Source organism: Brachypodium distachyon, chromosome 3 (assembly GCF_000005505.3).
Source record: "Brachypodium distachyon strain Bd21 chromosome 3, Brachypodium_distachyon_v3.0, whole genome shotgun sequence".
NCBI lineage: Eukaryota > Viridiplantae > Streptophyta > Magnoliopsida > Poales > Poaceae > Brachypodium > Brachypodium distachyon.
The window spans coordinates 14,968,455-14,988,876 of record NC_016133.3 but is presented as its reverse complement, the minus strand read 5'-3'; the positions used below and the strand labels follow the sequence as shown (position 1 = coordinate 14,988,876).

The 20,422-nt window shown below is 45.5% G+C and overlaps 2 protein-coding genes, 1 long non-coding RNA gene and 1 pseudogene across 4 annotated transcripts; all 4 read left to right on the top strand.

Annotated features, from left to right (window-relative positions):
• The first annotated feature begins 1,769 nt into the window (after positions 1 to 1,769).
• LOC100828502 lies at positions 1,770 to 4,776 on the top strand (annotated as a pseudogene).
• A 1,647-nt stretch (positions 4,777 to 6,423) lies between these two features.
• On the top strand, positions 6,424 to 8,097 carry LOC112271543. The gene is made up of 2 exons (XR_002964637.1): positions 6,424 to 6,745; positions 7,885 to 8,097. It is a non-coding gene; the product is annotated as an uncharacterized LOC112271543 (long non-coding RNA).
• A 122-nt stretch (positions 8,098 to 8,219) lies between these two features.
• LOC100828202 (rust resistance kinase Lr10-like) lies at positions 8,220 to 9,197 on the top strand. The gene is made up of 2 exons (XM_014900825.2): positions 8,220 to 8,588; positions 8,701 to 9,197. The coding sequence occupies exons 1-2, from the start codon at positions 8,357 to 8,359 to the stop codon at positions 8,703 to 8,705; spliced, it is 237 nt and encodes a 78-aa protein (XP_014756311.1). The 5' UTR covers positions 8,220 to 8,356; the 3' UTR covers positions 8,706 to 9,197.
• Positions 9,198 to 11,764: 2,567 nt separating this feature from the next.
• On the top strand, positions 11,765 to 19,925 carry LOC100827893. Of its 2 annotated transcripts, XM_024460831.1 has the most exons (6): positions 11,765 to 12,989; positions 13,087 to 13,385; positions 13,497 to 13,592; positions 13,898 to 14,206; positions 18,608 to 19,324; positions 19,418 to 19,925. In XM_024460831.1, the coding sequence occupies exons 2-6, from the start codon at positions 13,182 to 13,184 to the stop codon at positions 19,433 to 19,435; spliced, it is 1,344 nt and encodes a 447-aa protein (XP_024316599.1). In that variant the 5' UTR covers positions 11,765 to 12,989; positions 13,087 to 13,181; the 3' UTR covers positions 19,436 to 19,925. The 2 variants fall into 2 exon arrangements, with proteins under 2 accessions (XP_024316599.1, XP_024316598.1); XM_024460830.1 differs by having other exon boundaries at positions 18,608 to 19,925.
• The last annotated feature ends 497 nt before the right edge of the window (positions 19,926 to 20,422 follow it).

Sequence of the window (20,422 nt, the reverse complement as noted above, 5' to 3'; positions counted from 1 at the left end):
TGCTAGCATTATAAGTTCAAATAGCGTATCGCCACGCGTCCCCTCGTATTGCCGACGAGCGCGCGCGATCCCATGGCCAGCGTGAGTTTAGAGGGAAATCGGACGGTGCAGAAGCCTGGCGAACGAAAATTCAATTTTGCAGATGCCACTTGCCACGAGACGTGGACGTGTGTACAACATCATATATACTTCCGCTGCTTCGTCCGCGTATAGGTAGGTGGCCTCTTTGGGATACCTTGGAGCACGAAGACAGAGCAGAGGAGCAGCCCTCCAAGAGCTAGCAACGTCCCCGGCGGCCGGCCGACCTCGACGTAGCAGTGCCAGTACAGCCGCTGCTGTTTGGTTTGTGCCCCCAACCAAAAATTTGGCAGCAGGCTAATGGTTATTTGGTTGTTGTTTACTTCATTGCTAAACTTTTGGTTGCCAATATGATTTATCACGCCTCTCACATATTTTTGTGAAATACTCTTAGTTGGCAAAATGAGAGTTGTATTTGCGACAAACCAAACATCACACTGCGTCCTTGTCGTTGGATATACGATTAAATATAGGACGTCCGTCCTTAATCTTAAGTTCACAAATAAATCGGTAATCTTGTCACGCTAGCAGCTGCTCCGTCTCCCTTTCCTCCCGTCATCGAACAAAAAAGAAAGAAAAAGAGAAAATATCACAAAACTACAACAGTTACGTCCGTCTTATCACTTAACGACAACTTCTCGAAATTTTATCCGAAAACCACAACCGAGCCGCCTAATCGCGTTTGGCTTCTGTTAACAGCGAATCTGACGTCCCTAGCCCACATGTAAGAGCTGACGGGGCAGCTAACGGGGTACCGGGCTGGTTTATTTGGGTTTGGACCTGGTTCGACCGAACCAGTCCATTCCCCTCCCACGTTCTCTCTCGTCCCGCTCTCTCTTGTCCCTCTCTCTCTCTCTCTCTCTCTCTCTCTCTCTCTCTCTCAGAAAAGGCGACAGAGGAGGCGACGGCGACGGGTTGGGCGACGGCGGGCATGCTGCCAGAGTTCGGCGGCGGCAATGTCGATAAACTGGAGCGACTACGGCGACGGGGTTTGGTAAGATCCGTTGATCTCTTTCTTGATTGTGTCGCATCTTGGGGTCGGTTGATTTTTCCGCGATGGTACTGGCTTGTGAGGAAGGGTTGGGGGATTTGGATGATCGACGTTTTTTTTGGTGAATTTCGTTGCGGATTTAGGTGGATTTCATTTGTGGGAATAATCACTGCGTCATGGAGTAGTCTGACAGTGGTGACGAATTAGCTAGGGTTAGGTAAATCGGGAGCTGATAGAGGTTGAGATGTTAGGGTTTGGTTAGTAGGTGTACTTTTTGGGACGAGTTGCTGTTATTACTGCTACGAATTGAGTAGTTTTTCGTTCAACTGCCGTAGGCTTGACGATGAGGTTTGGGATGTCAGTCTGTTGTTTGATGGCTTAGACATGGTTAAACGAAGGATTGGCAGGACAGATTTGAGATATCAAAACTTGCTCAGTTTGATTTCTACCTTTGGGTACATTGGGGATTCATATATGTACTATATGAAACAAGAAAGCAAAGGCATTTCTGGGCTAGAGGTGATAGATAGCAATGAGAAGGTAGAAGAGATGATGAAGAAGTATGAGACTGTCAAGAAAGTCACCTTGACAATCTTTAGGAAATGTACATCTCCTTTGAAGCCCACATTGAAGCCATCACCTTCAAAGCCTAAGAGATCTTTTAAGCCAACTAGACAACCTGAGTTTGTTAAGGCAATAGATGTTTGGCACACAAGAGAGTGTGAATAAAGAGAGTTTGCATTTGCAGAAGGACAAAGGGAAAGACATTGCTAGCATTGATGAGGAGGGCCTGTTGATACTTTCAGATGATAGCAGTGCAGATGAAGCATTTGCACCTGATGGCAGTGGGAATGTAGTGGACTTGGAGGCATTGGAGAAAATGCAAGAGATTCAGAGAGAGAAAGATGATCCTGAATTGCATGTAGAAGGAGATACAGAAGATGAGGATTTGTTTGCTGAACCAGATGATGTGACTCTGCATGATCCATTTGCTGAAACAGATGATGTGCCTCTGCCAGATCCAGTTCCAACTAATGTTGAAGTTCCAGTGCAAGAAACTCAAGAATCTGTCAGCACAGGAAGGAAAAGGAAAGCTTCAACAATTGGGACACAGAAGAGAGATGCAGCAGCCCAAGGTTCTAGTAGTGATGTCCCAGTGTTTGTATTGTCTGATGATGATCTGAACATCAAAGAAGAGTTGGGATCTAGTGATGATGATGGGGCTGAAGTAGATACACTGATGCAACCACTTAAGAAGAAGAGTAGAGCCAAGAAGTTACTTCCTAGGGTATGGTATGATGAAGCTAGGAAGCAGCCTTATTATCAGATTATGTTAGGCATGTGCTTTACTGATGTCCATCAGTTTAGACGTGCTATAAAGGATTTGCACATTGCACAAGTTAGAGACTACAAGTATCTCAGAAATGATAAAGATAGAGTAATTGTTCGTTGCAGGAAAGAATTCTGTCCATTCTATATGGTAGCTTCACAAATTAAACATGAGAAGACAGTGTGCATTAGAAAGCTTGTAATGAATCATTCCTGTGGAATAGACTATGAGACATCAAGGGTTACTAGTGGCTGGCTTAGCAAGACATATGAGCAGGCAATAAGGAGTGACCCAGATTGGAAAGTAACAGCAATGATTGACAAGACCATCAGAGATTATGGTGTTGAAGTGTCAAAATTGACAGCTTATAGGGCAAGAGCAAAGACACCTGAGGTGGTGTTAGGGAATCACAAGGAGCAATATGTCAGAATTAGAGATTACCTCCAGACTGTCCTTGACACCAATCTAGGTAGCAAGTGTATTGTCCACACCATGATGCAACCAAGGCCAGCTATCAATCCTAGGTTTCATGGGCCGTTCTACTGCCTGAATGCACAAATTCAAAGATTTAAAAATGGATGCAGGCCCTTCATAGGTAAATCATTAAACTATTGTCTCATTGTTTAAATCATTATCTGATACATTTCATAGTTAAATAACTAAAACTGTATATTATCAGGTGTTGATGGGTGTTTTATCAAGTTGACTACTGGGGCTCAAGTCTTGGCAGCTTCAGGAAGGGATGGAAACAATAATTTGTTTTCTTTGGCTTTTGTTGTGGTTGGCAAAGAGGATACCCCTAGCTGGTGTTGGTTCTTGGAACAGCTCAAATATGCACTTGATGGTGATTCAGGCCCATATTTAGATGGACTTTCATGTCTGATAAACAAAAGGTATGCAACATACATACATATGTAGGAAATATGAATTCAAAGTTGAAATTGTTTCATATGGCTGACATAAATACTTTAATACATTAATAGGGTCTTCTTGGAGCCTTAGACAGAGTTTTTTCTGATTGTGAACAAAGATATTGTCTTAGGCATTTGTACCAGAACTTTCAAATAGCAGGGTTTAGGGGTGGTGACTTAAAGAAGTTAATGTACAGTGCTAGTTATGCATACACTAAGCACCACTTTGATGAGGCTATGGCTGCTTTGAAAGATGAGTGTGAGGCTGCATGGGAATGGTTGAACAAGATACCAACTAAGCACTGGTGTAGACATGCTATGGACACCAATTGTAAAACTGATTTAGTGGTCAACAACTTATCTTAGGTTTTCAACAAATTCATCATATCATTAAGAGATAAACCTATTATCACAATAATAGAAGGGATTAGGACTAAACTAATGGCCAGATTTAATGAGAAGAGAGAGGGGGCTGCAACAGCTAATTGGGAGATATGTCCAAAGTATGTTGAATGGTTAGAGATGGAGAAAAAGAGATCAAGGCCATGCAGGCCAGTGTGTGCTGGACAGGGAATATGGCAGGTAGGAAGTGGAGATCATAGTTATCATGTTAACTTGTTAGCTCACACATGTGGCTGCAGAAGATGGGACCTGAATGGAGTGCCATGCAAGCATGCTTGTGCTGCCATCTACAAATCAAGAAGTCACCTTGAAGATTATGTTAACCCATTTTTCAAAATGCCTTTATACAAAGAAGCACACAAGCTGTTGGTGTATCCAGTCCCTGGCAAACATGCATGGATCAAGACAGCTAGTCCTGATATTGATCCACCTATTTTCCTGAACCACCCTGGTAGAAGGAAGAAGAATAGAAGGAAAGGAGCAGATGAGAAAGCTAAGTACCTGTAGGAAAAGGCAGAATGACAACTTCCACTTGTAGCAGCTGTCACTTGCAAGGCCACAAGTACACAAGCTGCTCCAAGCCTTTGAGGCATGATCTGGAGATTAGGAAAAGACAACATCAGGTAACTTAATGATTTCTAGTACACACATTTATATAACACTAAGCATAACTAACATCTTTTTCATGTCATTAGAGTAATAGAAGAAGGCAAGAAGATGAAGGAGGCTCGGCAGGAGGAGATGTAAGCACAGAACCACCCCTAGCAAGTTACCCACCTCTAGAACCAAGCTACACACCACCACCACCATTAGCAAGCTACCCACCTCCAGAACCAAGCTACACAACTCCAGAGCCAGCATATGAAGCTCCCAGGTTTGCACCATATAGAGTTCCAAGGGCAGCAAAGATGCCTGCTGTTAGAGGAAGAGGAGGGGTGACAAGGGCAGCAAAGATGCCTACTGTTAGAGGAAGAGGAGGAGTGACAAGGCCAAGGGGAAGAATGATGGAGTACTTCACTGCAGGGGTAGAATCTTCTTTCAGAGTTGATGACAATGATGTGTAACCTGTTATGGTAGTTGTGAACTTGTAATGTTGTTGTGAACCTCTTATGGCTGTAGAAGTGACTGAGACTGTGTGCATTTTGGCCAGGTTGTGTGGCTGTAGAAGTGACTGATTATGTGTGCATTTTGGCCAGTTTGTGTGGCTGTACAAGTGACTGATTATGTGTGTATTTTGGCCAGCTTTTGTGGCACTTTAAGTTCCAGTTCATGTTATCGACTTGATGTGTCCCAATTATGTCCAAATTCTCTTCATTCTGTCCAATTCTAGCAAGACTGTGTTTCATTATGTCCTGTGTGCATTCTGTCCCAATTCAAAACTCATTCAAACAGATGATATTCATTCATAATAAACAGCAGCCAACATATTCAGTGCACATTCATTGTCACAGATTACAATTGAAGGATTTGACAGCAAACACAGATTACTACATTGCAACTAACTGAAATCACTACATTGCATTGCAGCCAACACACATTACTACATTGCAGCAAACACACATTACATTGCAGCCAACACACATTCATGATTTGAGAGCAAACACAGAATCTAAAACTCCAAGCATCACTACATCGCAGCTAACTGAAATCATGAACCATTTGTTCTTCTTCTCAACAACTGTCTTCATAACCTGCAGCTTCTCCTCAAATTCAGCTACAATTTCTGCCATTTCAGTCTCCACATCTTCTTTTTCCTTCTCTGCCTTCAACTTCTCATGTAACATGTGATTCAGCAACGAATTAATCTCACTGTACATACTCTGCTCCTTCTCATCTAGCTTCTTCCACAAAGCTTGAAGAGCATTCTTCATTGTCATGGGTCATTCAGGTTCATACCAACATATAAAATCGCACCTGTCAACATCCTCAGCAGCAAACAAGATTGAATCAGTGTTACTTATCTCAAGACTCTTGACTGCAAATGAGTGTTATTTACCTCAATACAACAACTGATGAAGCGTCAGCCTGTATCAGTGCCCTCAAAGGCAACCCTACGAACTGGCTGCAACCCATGACGGCACTTCAGCTTCGTGTCCACCTCCACACCATGGTACTCCACATCGTCAATGTCGATAGGAACTTTGCCATAAAAGCGGCAACTCCCCTGCAAAGATGAATGTGAGCCCCTTCAATTCCTATACTGCATGCACCAAATCCCCCAAATCGAAGATGAACAGAACCGAACCCTAATCCCAAAATCCTCAAATTCCAAACCCTAATCCTCAAGTGTGTAGAGTTGACTCACCTCATTATCCATTGCAGTGTGCCACCGACGTGCTCCTTCCCGGGCAAAGCTCCTTCCCGTCGGCGAACTCGAAGCTGCCGCCGCCGCCGCCCCCCGTGACTTCACTGCCCGCGAAGGCGCGAATGGAGGGAAACGAAGCTTCCTTTTCGCGCGCAGAATGGGCTCGCGGCTCGCCCGGCTTATCTACCGACCGGACCGGTCGGAGTCTGGCTCGCCCCGCTCGTCCGGTGCCCCGTCAACTGCCCCGTCAGCTCTTACATGTGGGTCAGGGACGTCAGATTCGCTGTTAACAGAAGCCAAACGCGATTAGGCGGCTCGGTTGTGGTTTTCGGATAAAATTTCCAGAAGTTACAGTCAAGTGATAAGACGGACGTAAGAAGAAAAACGTCTTCCCGTCAAAATGAGCCCCGTCTCTCTCTCTCAGGGCTGACCCCCACCCCACCTCAGGGCTGACCGGCTGACCCCCACCCCAACCCCCGGGCACACACACCGGCGGCGCTGCCCGCCCCCGTCCTAGCTTAGGTTGCCATCGGCCGGATCGATGAGGCAGCAGCCGGATGTGGCCCATCATGCCTCCAGGTCTCCACCCCCCGTGGCGGCGACCATCCTCTTCTCCGGTCGGTGGCGGCGGCAGCATCACCGCTCTTGCTCGAGCTGCGTCCGACAGGGGAGAGGAAGGGCAGGAGACGTGTTCTTCTCAATTCTTCATATCCAGCTACTAGCTTCAGGTCGATCCCTATTTCTTCTTCTTGTTTCCATTCCCCTCGGTCCTATGGAGCGTACATTGGAACAAGTGCTTAGAGTAATCCAGTTCCTTTTCTTCATATTCCACCGAATCGAGCAACACTGATGACACAAATTTAATTTGTGTTCTCACTAAGCTCCAATGCTCTGTTTCGCGTTGCAGTCAGGGAAACTGAAATGTTGAGCCGGACACTGCTCAGTTGTCAAAAACTCAAATTTGACGCTACAATTAGATCCAGAGCACCTATTTAGCACCACAATGAACTGGAGCATTTTGGAGAGGCAAAATAAACCAGTTTTGTCTTGTCAACTCTTGGATACCAGTGATGTTTAATTGTTTATATTGTAGCATCAGTGTTTGATTACACAATAACGCTTAAGAGGTGATTATTTATTATTTAACCTGTGATAAATCATTTAAAACACCTACTATGAGAAGCTTGCACTGGATTAGATAGAACTTAACATAACTGTTTGACAATGTAGTACTCCCTCCGATCCATATTACTTGTCTCAAATTTGCCCAAATAAGGATTATTGTATGTTTAAAAAGCATCTATATACATGTAATATTTCGACAAGTGATATGGCTCGGAGGGAGTACTATTTTTCTTTCTAAGCACTCGTGAGTCATGAATAACAGAGTAAACACTTTCTTCTTGAATAGCCTACTTAGTCATTCTGTTTGTCGGAACTCCACTGTCGTGGATGTCCGCCTCTAGGGTAGCTAGAGTCCATTTCAGTCAGCGTACCAATCTGCGGTCAGATCCAGCAAAACACCTCTTGGACCAAAGTGAGCCACTTTAACATAGGAGCCTAAATATGCATTTTAAGAGTACATGAACTTTGGAGTCTACCCTGCAAGTTTGAGGGGTTGTTACTGTATTTTATATTTTACTTTGGTTGGTTCAACTGAAATTGATCACATTTCAGCAACCTATTTGTCATCTGGTTTTCTCATTGTAATTCAGATTGTTTTTCCGGCTTTGACGTCTTCGGCATTGCATCTTTATCTTTTTTTTCATTGTTTGTACAGAAACATTTTAGCTCAAAACTAGTCTATTTCTGCTACGTGTTCATGTCATTTCACATTAACACGAGCCTCGTCATGGGCCATTACCAGCTCTTTGCCGTACGTGGAGGTGCCGGTGCTGAAGATGAATTCAGGATGGAATTTCTGATTCTGGGGATGCCTCTGTGGCAGCAAGAGAAGCAATTTTCACTTTCAGCTTCACAATGACCAAGATATACTTAACAACCTTGGTGATGGTGATGTCATCAGCAGTATCAATGGTGGCACCTGGACCTCTGTATTGCACCGAGTTCAGCTGCAGGACACATCCAGGGCGGTGGTTGTGAAGAAGCTGCAGAACGAGAGTGGAAGTGTAGTGGATGCCAGTCTCGACAGCCGCTGCCAGTCTGAAGTGAAGTTGCTGGACAGCATTTGCCATGACAATATTATCAGTCTAGCAGCTTACATTCCAAAGGATAACTTCATCCTGCTCGTCTACGATCACAAGGAGAATGGCAGCCTCCACCAGTGGCTGCACCCTGCTCATCGCCATCTGACTGCAGAGGGGGTGCTGGACTGGCCAATGAGGCGGGCCATCGCCATCGGTGTCACCATAGGGCTCTGTTACCTGCATCATGGACGCAACCACTCCATTGTGCACTACAACATCAACTCTACCAACATTTTGCTTGACACTGGCTTCAAGCCCAAGATTGCAGGTTTCGATCTTGCACGGATCAACCTTGCCGGAAATGACCAGCCGGTGCCAATCTGGGAGCTCCCTGCTGTCAACATTGTGAGCTATACGGCTCCAGGTGAGATTGATCAATGCACTCAATTTGTCCGACTAATGATAGAGATTACAAAACATCATACATATCAATTTATCTACTTGTTGCATAATATACGACCGCGGTGACCTCCAAGGTTGATGTGTACAGCCTTGGTGTGGTGCTGCTAGAGCTCGTCACTGGGCGGTTGGCCAATGAAGCGGTTGCAAATGGCCACTTGGCAACCTATTGCAAACGACTGATGGAGAGCACTGGAGATTTCAGTGACGTCGTCGACATGGCTATCCCAGATTGATCACGATACCTCAAGGAGATGGCGGTCATGTTCAGGCTCGGTGTAGATTGCACTGTCGAGAAGCCACATCAGAGGCCAGCCATGCGTGAGGGTCTCTACCGCCTCCGCAGTGGTCGTTGATTCGGTCTAGCCTGCTATGTATCAACTTTGAGGACCACTATTGTTGCTTGTGTGCGGGCGGAAACATGTACCAGACATAACTTGTTTTGTGGATGCCCCTTTGTATTTTCCAAATTTGTTTTGCCGTGGTTTTGAAGACGTGTCATCCTGTTTCTGACAAGGTTTCCAGATGCATAGAAAATTTGGTTCTGCAGATGTTTTACAGAAATTTTGCAAAATTCTAAATTGCACTCGGTGGATACCATGCATCTGCTTTTAATTACTTTCTCCGACCCATAATAGGTGTCGCTGATTTAGTACATCTTTAGTACAACTTTGTACTAAATCAATAACACGTTGACACCTATTATGGATTGGAGGGAGTACTTAAATATTGCCATTGCAATGAAACAAATGATGTTATGATTCATGACGAATTTCCGCATCGAGTAGAATGGAGAATGAACATTGATTAATATGATTCTTCATTTCTTCTAACCATTATGTCAGTATAACAAGTGTTTCGGGGAGAAAAGTGGGAGAACTACGAGGGTACGAGAAACTGAGAGAAGATCAGTTCAACTAATCCAGTTGAAATCAGAAAATACAAGATGGCGAAATCAGATGCTTCATTGATGTTGGAAATAAACAAACCGATTCTGGGAGTAGACCAATGTGCTTAAGCAATCAAGCTAGCATTCCAGTATTTTGCTATAGTAAAAAATTGGAGTCATGCTGAGCGAATTTCTGTTAAGTTCCGCACAGGCTACTCCTCGGAGAAGGATTCACGTGCCTTTAGGTGGCTGACACGTGAGTCCCACGGAAAGCCAGCCCAAATCGGGGGCATTACTTCACTGAATCTGCGTCCCTACTCCTCTCCTTCTGAGGTAGACGCCGTGTCAGCTTCCAGCTTGTCCGGAACGACACCAAAGAGTCCAGCCCCTAGTTTTGAAAACCGAACCGGTGACCGAACCGGCGAGGCTCTCGGTTCAGGTTTTTCCGGTCAAACCGCGAGTTCACCGTTGAACCGGTCTGGTTTTTTAAGATATAAAATAGTATATTTTTAACTAAATGCTGCAAAAAATTAGTGTAACCTGCAATTAAGAGTAGTTGACGTGAATATTTTCGAGCAACACTAAATTTTTGTCACATGTTTAAAACCCCAAGTACCAAAAAAACAAGCATTTAACTGACTTTTGGTCCACGTTGTAGCAGCATCGTGCCTTTTTTCTTTTAGAGAACATCATCGTGCCTGGTTTCAAATCTCGCGAAGTGGGCCGAACTGGTTCAAGGCCAACCGGCGACATACATCCCAAGTGGAAATAAGGGTCCAGAACCCTGACCAAAACAGGCCCAACGCTGTGAATATAAAAATAAAAAGATTGTTGTGCTTTGTATAACAAACAAGCACCGGTAGGTCAGGTTGTTATTAGGCCCAGGTCGTGAGTTCGATCCCCCTTTCGCGCACGTATTATATCGCGCGGTGTTTTGGACAGGAATCGAACCGGGCGGTTCGAGCCAAACCGGCCGGTTCACGGGTTTTCACCGAAACCGCCCAGGTCATCCGGTTTTCCCCGGTCCAGTTGCCCACCATCTAGTCCAGAGCGCTAAACAGGCCGCAGAGAGTTCCAGCTCCGGTTTTTTCCGGTCGGAGGTCTCATCACTCATGGCGCTCTCCTGGATCAGCATCGCCGCTCCGCGCACTTGAGTATCAGTCTATCACACTCCTTTTTTTGTTTTTTTTAGAAAACCAGTCCATCAGTTAATAGAAGAAGGTAACCGAACCGAAGAAGCTCCAATGCGAGCAGCGATTTCTGTGCAATCCAGCGAGAAAAGGCCCGCAGTGTGTGGTGCTGCACGGCTCGGTTGGTGTCGGTAGACCCGTGTTAACCCAACCAGCCCAAAAACCGTGAAGCCGGTTTGGTCTGGGCCGGGTCGGCGGGTTGACTTACTTGTTTAGGACCAATGAACGTAATTACGTACATGTGACGTCGGCTGCGACCCTAGCATCGTCGATTGTCGTGGAATTTCCACGATGCCTGTATCTCCTTGTTTTTTTACTATAATAAAATTCGCTGTGTTGGCTGTTCAAAAAAAAAAATCGCTGTGTTTCGTTAAAAATAAATAAATAAATCTGATTGGTCCAGAGCCGCGCGGGCTGGAGAGATCACATGATGATGTCAGGAGCATCCCCCCCTTAAACAAGACCAGAGGCCATTTTGTCCCCCTTGGGCCAACTCCCTCAGTAAACAAGACCAGAGGCCATTTTGGGCAGCTTGTGCCAACGCCCTTTAAATACTTGTTCCCACTAAGATGAAAGCCGAAGACTAGTACTGTACTCGTATTATTGTTGGTGGCCCGAAGACGGGAGAGCTTGAGCTTCAGATCGCTGGCCTCGCCTGTACATTAGAAGGTGGCCAAGCCAGCTACGGTGGCGGCAGGCGGCAGCTTGTATGCACTCTACTCTCTAGGTAGGTAACCATGTATGCTTTCCTCCTCCTCGCCCTATTTTTGCAGAGTTTAACGCTGTGTAGTACGGAGTAGTACGTTTTGGGTTTTCGATTGGCGCGGTTTGGCTTGAGTGTGGCAAGTTGGCGGCGGGAATCCGCGGCGAATGCTCAATGCCAGCACCCGCCGTCGCCGCTTCGAATTCACCGGTGGATGTGTCCTGCCGCCAGCCATACCCCTTTCTTCAGTCTCTGTTTCGGGCGCCATCCATTCCACATTTCCACGCCACGATCACCCGTGGAGACATGCTTCCTCCCTCGAGTAGGACCCACAGGCAACCTTAAAAATAGTCAAGACGGCAATAAATTATTCTTCTCATCAAAAGCGGCCGAGAGCCCGAGACTCCCCCCCGTGCCTCTCTCTCTCCCGAATCGGCTTCACCCCGCAACGGATCTCTTCCAAATCGGCTTCACCCACACCGGAACGAGCGGCGGCTGCGCTGCCCCCTGCGCGCTTAGGTTGCCGTCGGCCGGATCGATTGGGCCATCGGAATCTGGATCTGGCCGATCATGTCTCCAGGCCTCCAGGCCTCCAACCCACCATGGATTCTATTCTGGTTTGGGCGCCGGCGGGAGTCTTCGCTGTGGTCGCCTGCGCAGACCGCGTCAGTACCATCGCACTTGCCTGCTGTAAGTACTAGCCCCGATGGCAATCTTGTTTAAATTAATTGTACCATGACTGTTTGGTTACGCAATATATACTACTTCCTCCGGCAGGGAGTACTGCTTGAGGGATTGTACTAAATCAGTGATTGAGGGAGTACTACTAATATCGTCCGTAAATCATTTATTTGGACACCTATGTTCTGAAGGGCAACAATTCTGATTAAGCATTTTTCATTAAAATAGCTGGGGCAACAATTCTGATTAAGCAATTTTCATTTAAATAGCTGGGGAAACAAAAGCAATTTTCATTTAAATAGCTGGGGAACGATCTAAAGTAACATGATCATGCATAGAAGATTACAAAGACACGAGACGAGAGAAAGGAAGAAAAAAAGAAAAATGAGATAGTCAGATTACACACACATTGTACATGACATGTGTCGTCCTTGTTGGATAGGACGTCTTTGTAGCATGGCTTGATTAAGCACATTTTGGACCAAAGTGAACCAAATTGGGCGCACCTTGCAAATTGAGGGGTTGTTACTATAGCATGAAAGTAGCTAGACTTAACTGAACTAGGCGCAAGTAAACCACCCCGGATTTTCTGTTTGATTTTTGGATCAAAAAATGAAGGCAAAGCCAATATACATGCGCCTTCATCTTTTTGAAGGCATTGTCTTGGAAGATGATACTCCCTCCGTCCCATATTGTCGACAAAGCCATCCCAGATCGAGCACGATATCTCAATGAGATGGCAGCCATGTTCAGGCTGGGTGTGGCTTGCATCATCAAGGACCCGCAGGAGAGGCCAGCCATGTCCGAGGTTCTTTGCTACCTTCGCAAACGTGGCCGTTGATTCGGTGTCTCACCTGCTATGTATCAACTCTGTGGCCGTCTATTACTGCTGGTGACTCGGTGGTGAGAGCAGATAGCTTAATAAGTTATTTTGATGATATCTCATCTATGTTCCAAATTTGTCTCGCCTTGGTTTCGACGATATGCTATCTTGTTTCAGACAGATTTTCCTAGACCCAATAAAGTTTCGTGAGGCTCCTATTCAAGTTTCTGGCTATGACATTTCCAATTTGACAAAGCACATAAAGACCACCTATGGGAAATTGCAAAAGGAGAAGAAGAATAAGAAGCGGCGTCGGGGTGCCGAGGAGGAAGAGGATGATGTGGACAGCATCATCTCACGTACATTCAAGAAGAGAAGCTGCTTCTTTCAGTTGCCATACTGGGAGAATGCACATTATTAATATTCCAATGGTTGTGAACATAGAATCCCCCCGATCAATGGGAGACATTGGTCAGGTATTGGAAAACTGATAATGCTAAGGTACCTAGCTACTCATCTGTTCCATACCAACATAAAGGTGAATGCACATTATTAATATTCACCACTTTTGTTTCTGTACTATGTAGGCTAAATCTGAGCAACTGAAAGCAAACCGAGCTACACAGGAAAATGGGAAGCACACAACAGGATCACGAAGTTTTGCTGATGTCCTTGACCAAAAGGTATTAATTTAATGCAATAGCTCAATTCTTGTTCTAGGAGCAATGCTGATTTGAATGGTTAACATCAATTCATATTATTCTAGGTGCTCAAAGAGGGCAGAAAAGTTGGGCGCGCTGAGTTGTATAGCATTACACATACAAAAAAAGATGGAACTCCGGTTGATATGTATAGTGGTGCTAAATTGTAGGTATTTTAATTTATGCGACTAGGTTTGTTTTGGTAATGGATATGACTTGATAATGAAGAGCACTTGAGGCACTTGAACCAGAACCATCTCTTATTATTGTTTGTTCTTGCTTTTTAGGGTGAGATTAAAAAAGCACCTGAAGCAGATCCATCTCTTATTGGAGAGGAAGCACATGATACTGATCTGTACTCAACAGTGTTCCCACAAGCTAAAAAAGGAAGGTATGGCCTTGGACTACTTGCAGGTGGAGGGGCTTCTCAGCGCCTTGCCGAAGCTTTGGCTAAACTTGAAGAAACAACGCAAGAGAATAAGGAGCTTAAGCTTATGGTGGATAAGTTAGCAACAAATCAAACTTCAATGATGGCCCAAAGTTATAGGATGGAACAACAGTACAATGAACTAAAAACCCTGTTCTTGTCATACAAGGTATATTGAAGGTTTTTATGTCAATGACTCCATTCACTATTGAAGTTAATTATTCAGTTTGACTTGAAAGACTATTGAAGGCAATTTTCAGTTTGCCTTGAATGACCGTTGAAGGCATTTTACAAAAAGCCTCCAAAACTACTTTCGAAGTCAATTTTTAGAAATGCCTTCAATGACATTTTCCTTCCCCAACTTCCTTGTCATTTTTTATAAAGCCTCCAAACACTTTTGAAGGCATTTTGCCCTCTTTTTGAGGCTTTTCAAAATGCCTCCGAATCACATACGTGGTGTAGTGATGTATTCTGCTACTCTGTCCAATTTGATGCCACGGTTGGATTAGAGAGTCTCTTGGGAGTTGGGACCTCTTGCCCTTTCCACTGCCCAGTGGATCGCCTGTCCGCCGCGCCGCTGGCGTCTTGGTTTGGTCTCGGCACCGCCTTCGACTCTGGTTTGGGCGCTGGGAGGTGTTCTTGTCCTATCCCATGGCCCACCGTCAGCGCAGTAGGACCCACATGCGAGTCTCTTACAATAATAATTCTTTTTTTGCTACAACTCTGTAGATGCAGTGTAAAATACTCCCTGGCGAGCTTTTGTTTAGAACTCTGTAGATGGACGTAAAATAGTCCTGTTCGATCCATGCCGAGCGAGACCCAGTGCTGGACCTGTCGTACGAGGTGGATTAGTGGGGAGAGCAAAAGGCTTTAGGATCGAGCGATCTAACGAGTATTACCGTCGCTTTGCTCTCTCGTCTCGTCCAATACAGCCGTGCCACTTTGGTTGATGATACTAAATCAGCAACATTTACCATGGATCAGAGGGGTTGACGATGTCAACTCTTTCAGGATTAGCAGTGACGGACCCACGTAGGATGTAGGGGGGAACCCACACAAAAATTAAAACACCCTGATGTGTGTCGATATTTGCAGAACAAATAAATAAGTAAAAGGATAATTTTGAGTTAATGCAATCGCACGACTTTGTCTCTAGATTCGTCATATTAAGAAATATGAACAAGAAATAAAAAAAAGATCCAGAACACATCCATCTTGTGACATGTGGCATAGCATGCACCGAGAGACCGGTCTCCTAGGATTATTTCCCCCTTTGCCCCAAGAAAAACCCTCGACTGCCAAAGCCAAAGGGGACCCAGATGCCAGCGTTGTGGCGTCCACGTCATCCCGCACGTCCGCAATGTTCAGGGCGAGCGGGGAGTAAAATGCTCATAACATAAATATAGTTTATTCAATCGTTGAACCGCGGAGGCTGCCCGTGGAGCGGTAGACGGATGGTGAAGGCAGGGCTCCCTCCTCCTCGTAGATCGCATGCTTCTTTTTTGGGTACAAGACATGCATCTTGTTCTTTTAAGAGTATAAATACGAGCATTATTCAATCATGGGTTTTGATTCCGGGAAGCTTATACCACTAAGGTATACCACTAAGGTAACCTCGCTCGACCCTCCTCCAGAGATTCTACAGTACTACGTTTTGGTGTTTCCGATTCTCTCTGGTGTTTGGTGGTGGTTTCCTTGACCTCGCCGCGGCCTGTCGCTGGACGCGCGGCAGAGGCGTTCAAGGTAGGTGTAGGACGTGGAAGGCGACCGGCTCTGGCCCGTCGAGCTGCAGCAGGACGTACGGCGGCGAGTAGAAGGAGAGAGAAGGCGTTCGAGCCTTCGCGGGGGAGTTCCATGCGTGCGCGCCTCGCGGCCGCCGAGTCGCGGAAGGAGCACGTGTAGGCGTTGCACTTGGGCGGCGCGCGACCCGGGTTCATCTCGGCGGCCCAGACGCGCAGATATAAGCAAGCCAGAGCTCTCGGAGCCCGGAGCCGGACCACAGCGCGCCGCCGACGGATCATGGCGTCAACTCCGGCAAGGTCATGCGTGTGCCTGATGCGATTTGCATGCATATCGATCCCCGACTCCCCTACTCGTTCCTGCTGCTAGCCTGCTACTTTCTCGAGGAATTGGTACCACCATTGGATCCGGCAGACCATCTGTTATTTTAAGGGACCTCTTCCTTCTTCCCCTTGCCATTGATTTCCCGGTGGATCGCCTCGCCACTGCCGGCGTCTTCTCTGGTTTAGGCACCGCCTACGACGACGGTCGACGTACGGGCCTCTGTTTTTGTTTTTCTTTGGTTTTGGTAGACGGCACTCCCATTGGCCGACCGGCCCAGCGTCAGTAGAGTAGGACCCACATTCGATTAAAATAATTCACTTATTATTAGTAGGAGCACTTCCTTCACCTTTCCTTGGGTCTAGCGGTTTAACCCCCTCCTCCGCTCTCCCCATCTCACTCTCTGCCTTCCCGTGTTCCTTCTTCCCGTCAGAATATAATCGACCCTCGCTTTCCTCTCTAGCCCAATACAGCCGTGCCCCCTCTTCGCCGCGTCCCCCACCGGATCCAGCGGCGGCGACGCTGCCCTTTGCTTTCGTTGCCAGCTCGGCCCGGATCTCCATGTTTTTTCCTGCCTCCCAGCTCGTCCTGCTGCCCCGCCGGTCATGTCTCCACCCACCACCACGGCGGCGACGATCTCGCCACCGTCCTTATCGATCCATTCGGCGGAGGCACACCATCAACGGTCTTGCTTGCTCGACCTACGCTCGATTTTTTCTTTAAAAAAATATTCCTGACCCCTGAGAGGAACCCAGCCACAAACCTTCAGGTCGATTCCTAAACTTTGTTTTTTTTTGCTTGTTTCCAATTCCATCCACACAATTAGTGCGTCGATAGCAGAGTCTTTGATTAGCCACACCTACATTGAGAAGCTTGTATTGCACCAGAGATTTTTTTTTAACCCAAGTGCTTGACAATGTAGCCATATTTTATCTTCACAGTTTATTCATTAACATATTCTGGATGATTGGGTTTGACAATATTCTAATTTGATTTTGAGTTTAGTTCTAACTTAACTATTATAATCTACTTCTACACACCTAGTTCAAAACTGCGACACTTCGGAGGTAGTAGTAAATACATGGTGCATGCCTATGTTCTGTACAGTTGTACCTATAGTCCTAGTTAGAATCTTGGAACTAGCAATTCCCAGGCAATATTAGTTAGTTCTAAAGTTCCTGGTTGTTACGTATCTAATAGCATGAGTAAATTCTGTTCAAAATACTGGATTTTTTTTCTCTCGAACACACACCTAAGAGGCTAAGAGTGTGTCGTTTTGTATTAGAAGAATGCCAAGATGACGCGAGTGTTACTTTAAGGAAATAATTCTATGATGGGTTTAACTTAATGGCTTCCTGCTTAAGAACAGACCAAAATCTGAGTAAGTTTCTACTCCCTGGTGACACTAATTTAGGTACATTAATGGTTGTGATTGCCATGTGGATAGGTGGTTCTTGGTCGACTAGTTACGTGCTCAAAGCTGACACAAGTATGCTTGCAGCGTTAACTGAAATTACGGGGATAAGTAATCCTGAAGCATGATTAAATTGGGCACTTCTTGAGTGACCGAACTTCGACATGAAACATTTAGTTATCATGCCTCATTGATTTGCTTGACTAAAGTGGCCAAGTTACATAACCTGAGGGCTGGTTTCAGGGGTTTCTTCCTGGCTACAGAGTATATCTATGTCTAGCAAAGAAATCTGTAATTACCTGCTCTCTGGTCTCAAAGTACTAAAGTCCGCGCTTTATTCAAATAAGTAGGCAAATAAGGCATTTTGTTCACAGAGCAACCATCATATCAGCAGCTTTATGCTATCAGGAATAGGAGCTTAAGTGTATTTCTCGGCTCAGCGATGTGCTTTCGTGTTTGTTCAGTTGGAAACCAACAACATGTACAGACGGTAGTGTGCTATAGTGGAATAATTTCCTCCAGTAATACACTATGCATTTCTTATATATATTTCAGGATGTTAGGCTAGCTATTGTTTGGTTCTAGTAAACAATTGGTTCTGCTACATAAATAATTATGCTCAGCTTTGCGAAAAAAAGGAACGGGAGTTCATAATGCACTTGTTCTTATTATTTTGGTGGTTTTGCTATGTGCTTTACCATGCTTTGCATAATTCTGGAGATATATGAGTATCTGTATGCTAATGCAATGGTCTCTGCTAGTTCTATTAAGTACTTCAGGCTTGTGATGCTGATTGCTTATTTTGGTCCCCTAAATGCTAAATACTGTTGGACTGAGATTAGCTCTGCTAATTAACTCCTCTGGATAGCTAGTTACAAGTCATGTGCATGTAAACTCATCATATGGTGCTCCTGTACCTAGCTATCCAGGGTAATTGAGCTCTGGCTGTAGTTGTGTGCATCCATGACCGGGAGAGATCCTCTTTTCTTTTATCTATATTTTCTGATTATTTGTACTGAAATACTTTGGCTCAAAACTAATCCAATTCTGTTATGCAAGTCACTGCACATTGACACGAACCTTTTCATGTTGCAGGGCATTGCTATTAGCAATGTGGAGGTGCAGGTGCTGAAGATGAATCCAGGATGGAAAGTCTCGATCCGCAGATGCTTCGGGTACAGCGAGAGAAGCAATCGTCACCCTCTGATCTATAATGAGCAAGATGTACTTAACAACCTTGGGGATGCCAATGCCATGAGCATCATCAATGGTGGTACCTGGACATCAGTACTTTACCGAGTTCAGCTGCCGAATCAATCCAGGGCGGTGGTCGTGAAGAAGCTGCAGAACGAGGGTGGAAATGCAGAGTATGCCGGTCTCACTAACCAATGCCAGTCCGAGGTAAACTTGCTGGGAAGCATTCATCACAACAACATCATCAGTCTTGAAGATTGCTTTAGGGAAAGCAACTTCATTGTGCTCGTCTACAACCACAAGGAGAACGGCAGCCTCTACCAGTGGCTGCACAACCCTGCTGATCCCCCCAGCTGGGTGCACAGGGGAGGATTCTGGACTGGCCGACGAGGCGGGGCATCGCCATTGGTTCCGCTGAAGGGCTCTACTACCTGCACCATGGACGCAACAACCCCATCGTGCACCACAACGTCAACTCTGCCAGCATATTGCTTGACACTGACCTCAAGGCCAAGGTCGCATGCTTCGATCTCGCACAGGTCAGCCTTGCCGGACATGACCAGCCGGTGCCAATCCACGAGCCCACTGCTCTCAACATGTTTGGCTACACAGCTCCAAGTTAGGTTTCATCTACAACATACTTAATTGCCCGTGCGCCTAATTACAAAACTGAACAATGTATTTTTACATGGATCAATTTTATTGCTGCAGAATATGCGACTATGGTGACCGCCAAGGTCGACGTGTACAGCTTCGGTGTGGTGCTGCCGGAGCTCGTCACTGGGCGGGTGGCCAACAAAGCCATTGTGGATGGCCACCTGGCAGCCTGGGCAGGGAGGCATTGCAACGGCCTGATGGAAAACGCTGGAGATTTCAGCGGCATCGTCGACATGGCCATCCCAGATCGAGCACGATACCTCAAGGAGATGGCTGCCGTGTTCAAGCTGGGTGTGGATTGCACCGTCAAGGAGCCGCAGGAGAGGCCATCCATGCACGAGGTTCTCTACCGCCTCCGCAACCGTGGCCGCTGATTCAATCTCGCCTGTTATGTATCATCAACCCAGAGGCTGACTATAATTGCTTGTGATTCAGTGGTGAAAGTGGGCAGCACCAAACATAACTTGTTTTGTGGAAGCCTCACGTACATTTCAAATATGTTTTGCTTTGGTTTTGAAAATGTATTGTCTTGTTTCTGAAGGTTTTCCAAGATTTGACTCAAGTATTTCATAGAAAGTTTGCAAAATTCTAAACTTTATCTCAGTAGACACCACACACACAAAAAATGTCACTGAAATTGACATTGCGATGAACCGTATCAGAATATGATCGAGTTTTTTCGGACCATACACATGGATTATCAGGTAGCACAAACAACTAACTAGGTCATGAACAAATTTTTCCACATGGACTAGAAAAGGAGTACAACTAGAACAGCAAGGAGCCAAGAAAATGGACAGTATTCTTTTTCTTCCAGCCATTTCTGTTAGCACAACCAGAAACCGCAGGAAAAGATACCATCGATTCAAGTAAACCAATTAATATCAGATAGTGCTCAAAGTAAACAAATGCGCTTTTGTTGCGAGTAACAACCATTTTTAGCATTCAGCTACAATTAAAAACTGGAATCATTTTGAGCGAATGTGCTGAGATGTGTCCTATGAAATAAAAAATTGACTAGAAATTAAAAGAGGTCTGGTACATAACTCTCTTCATAAT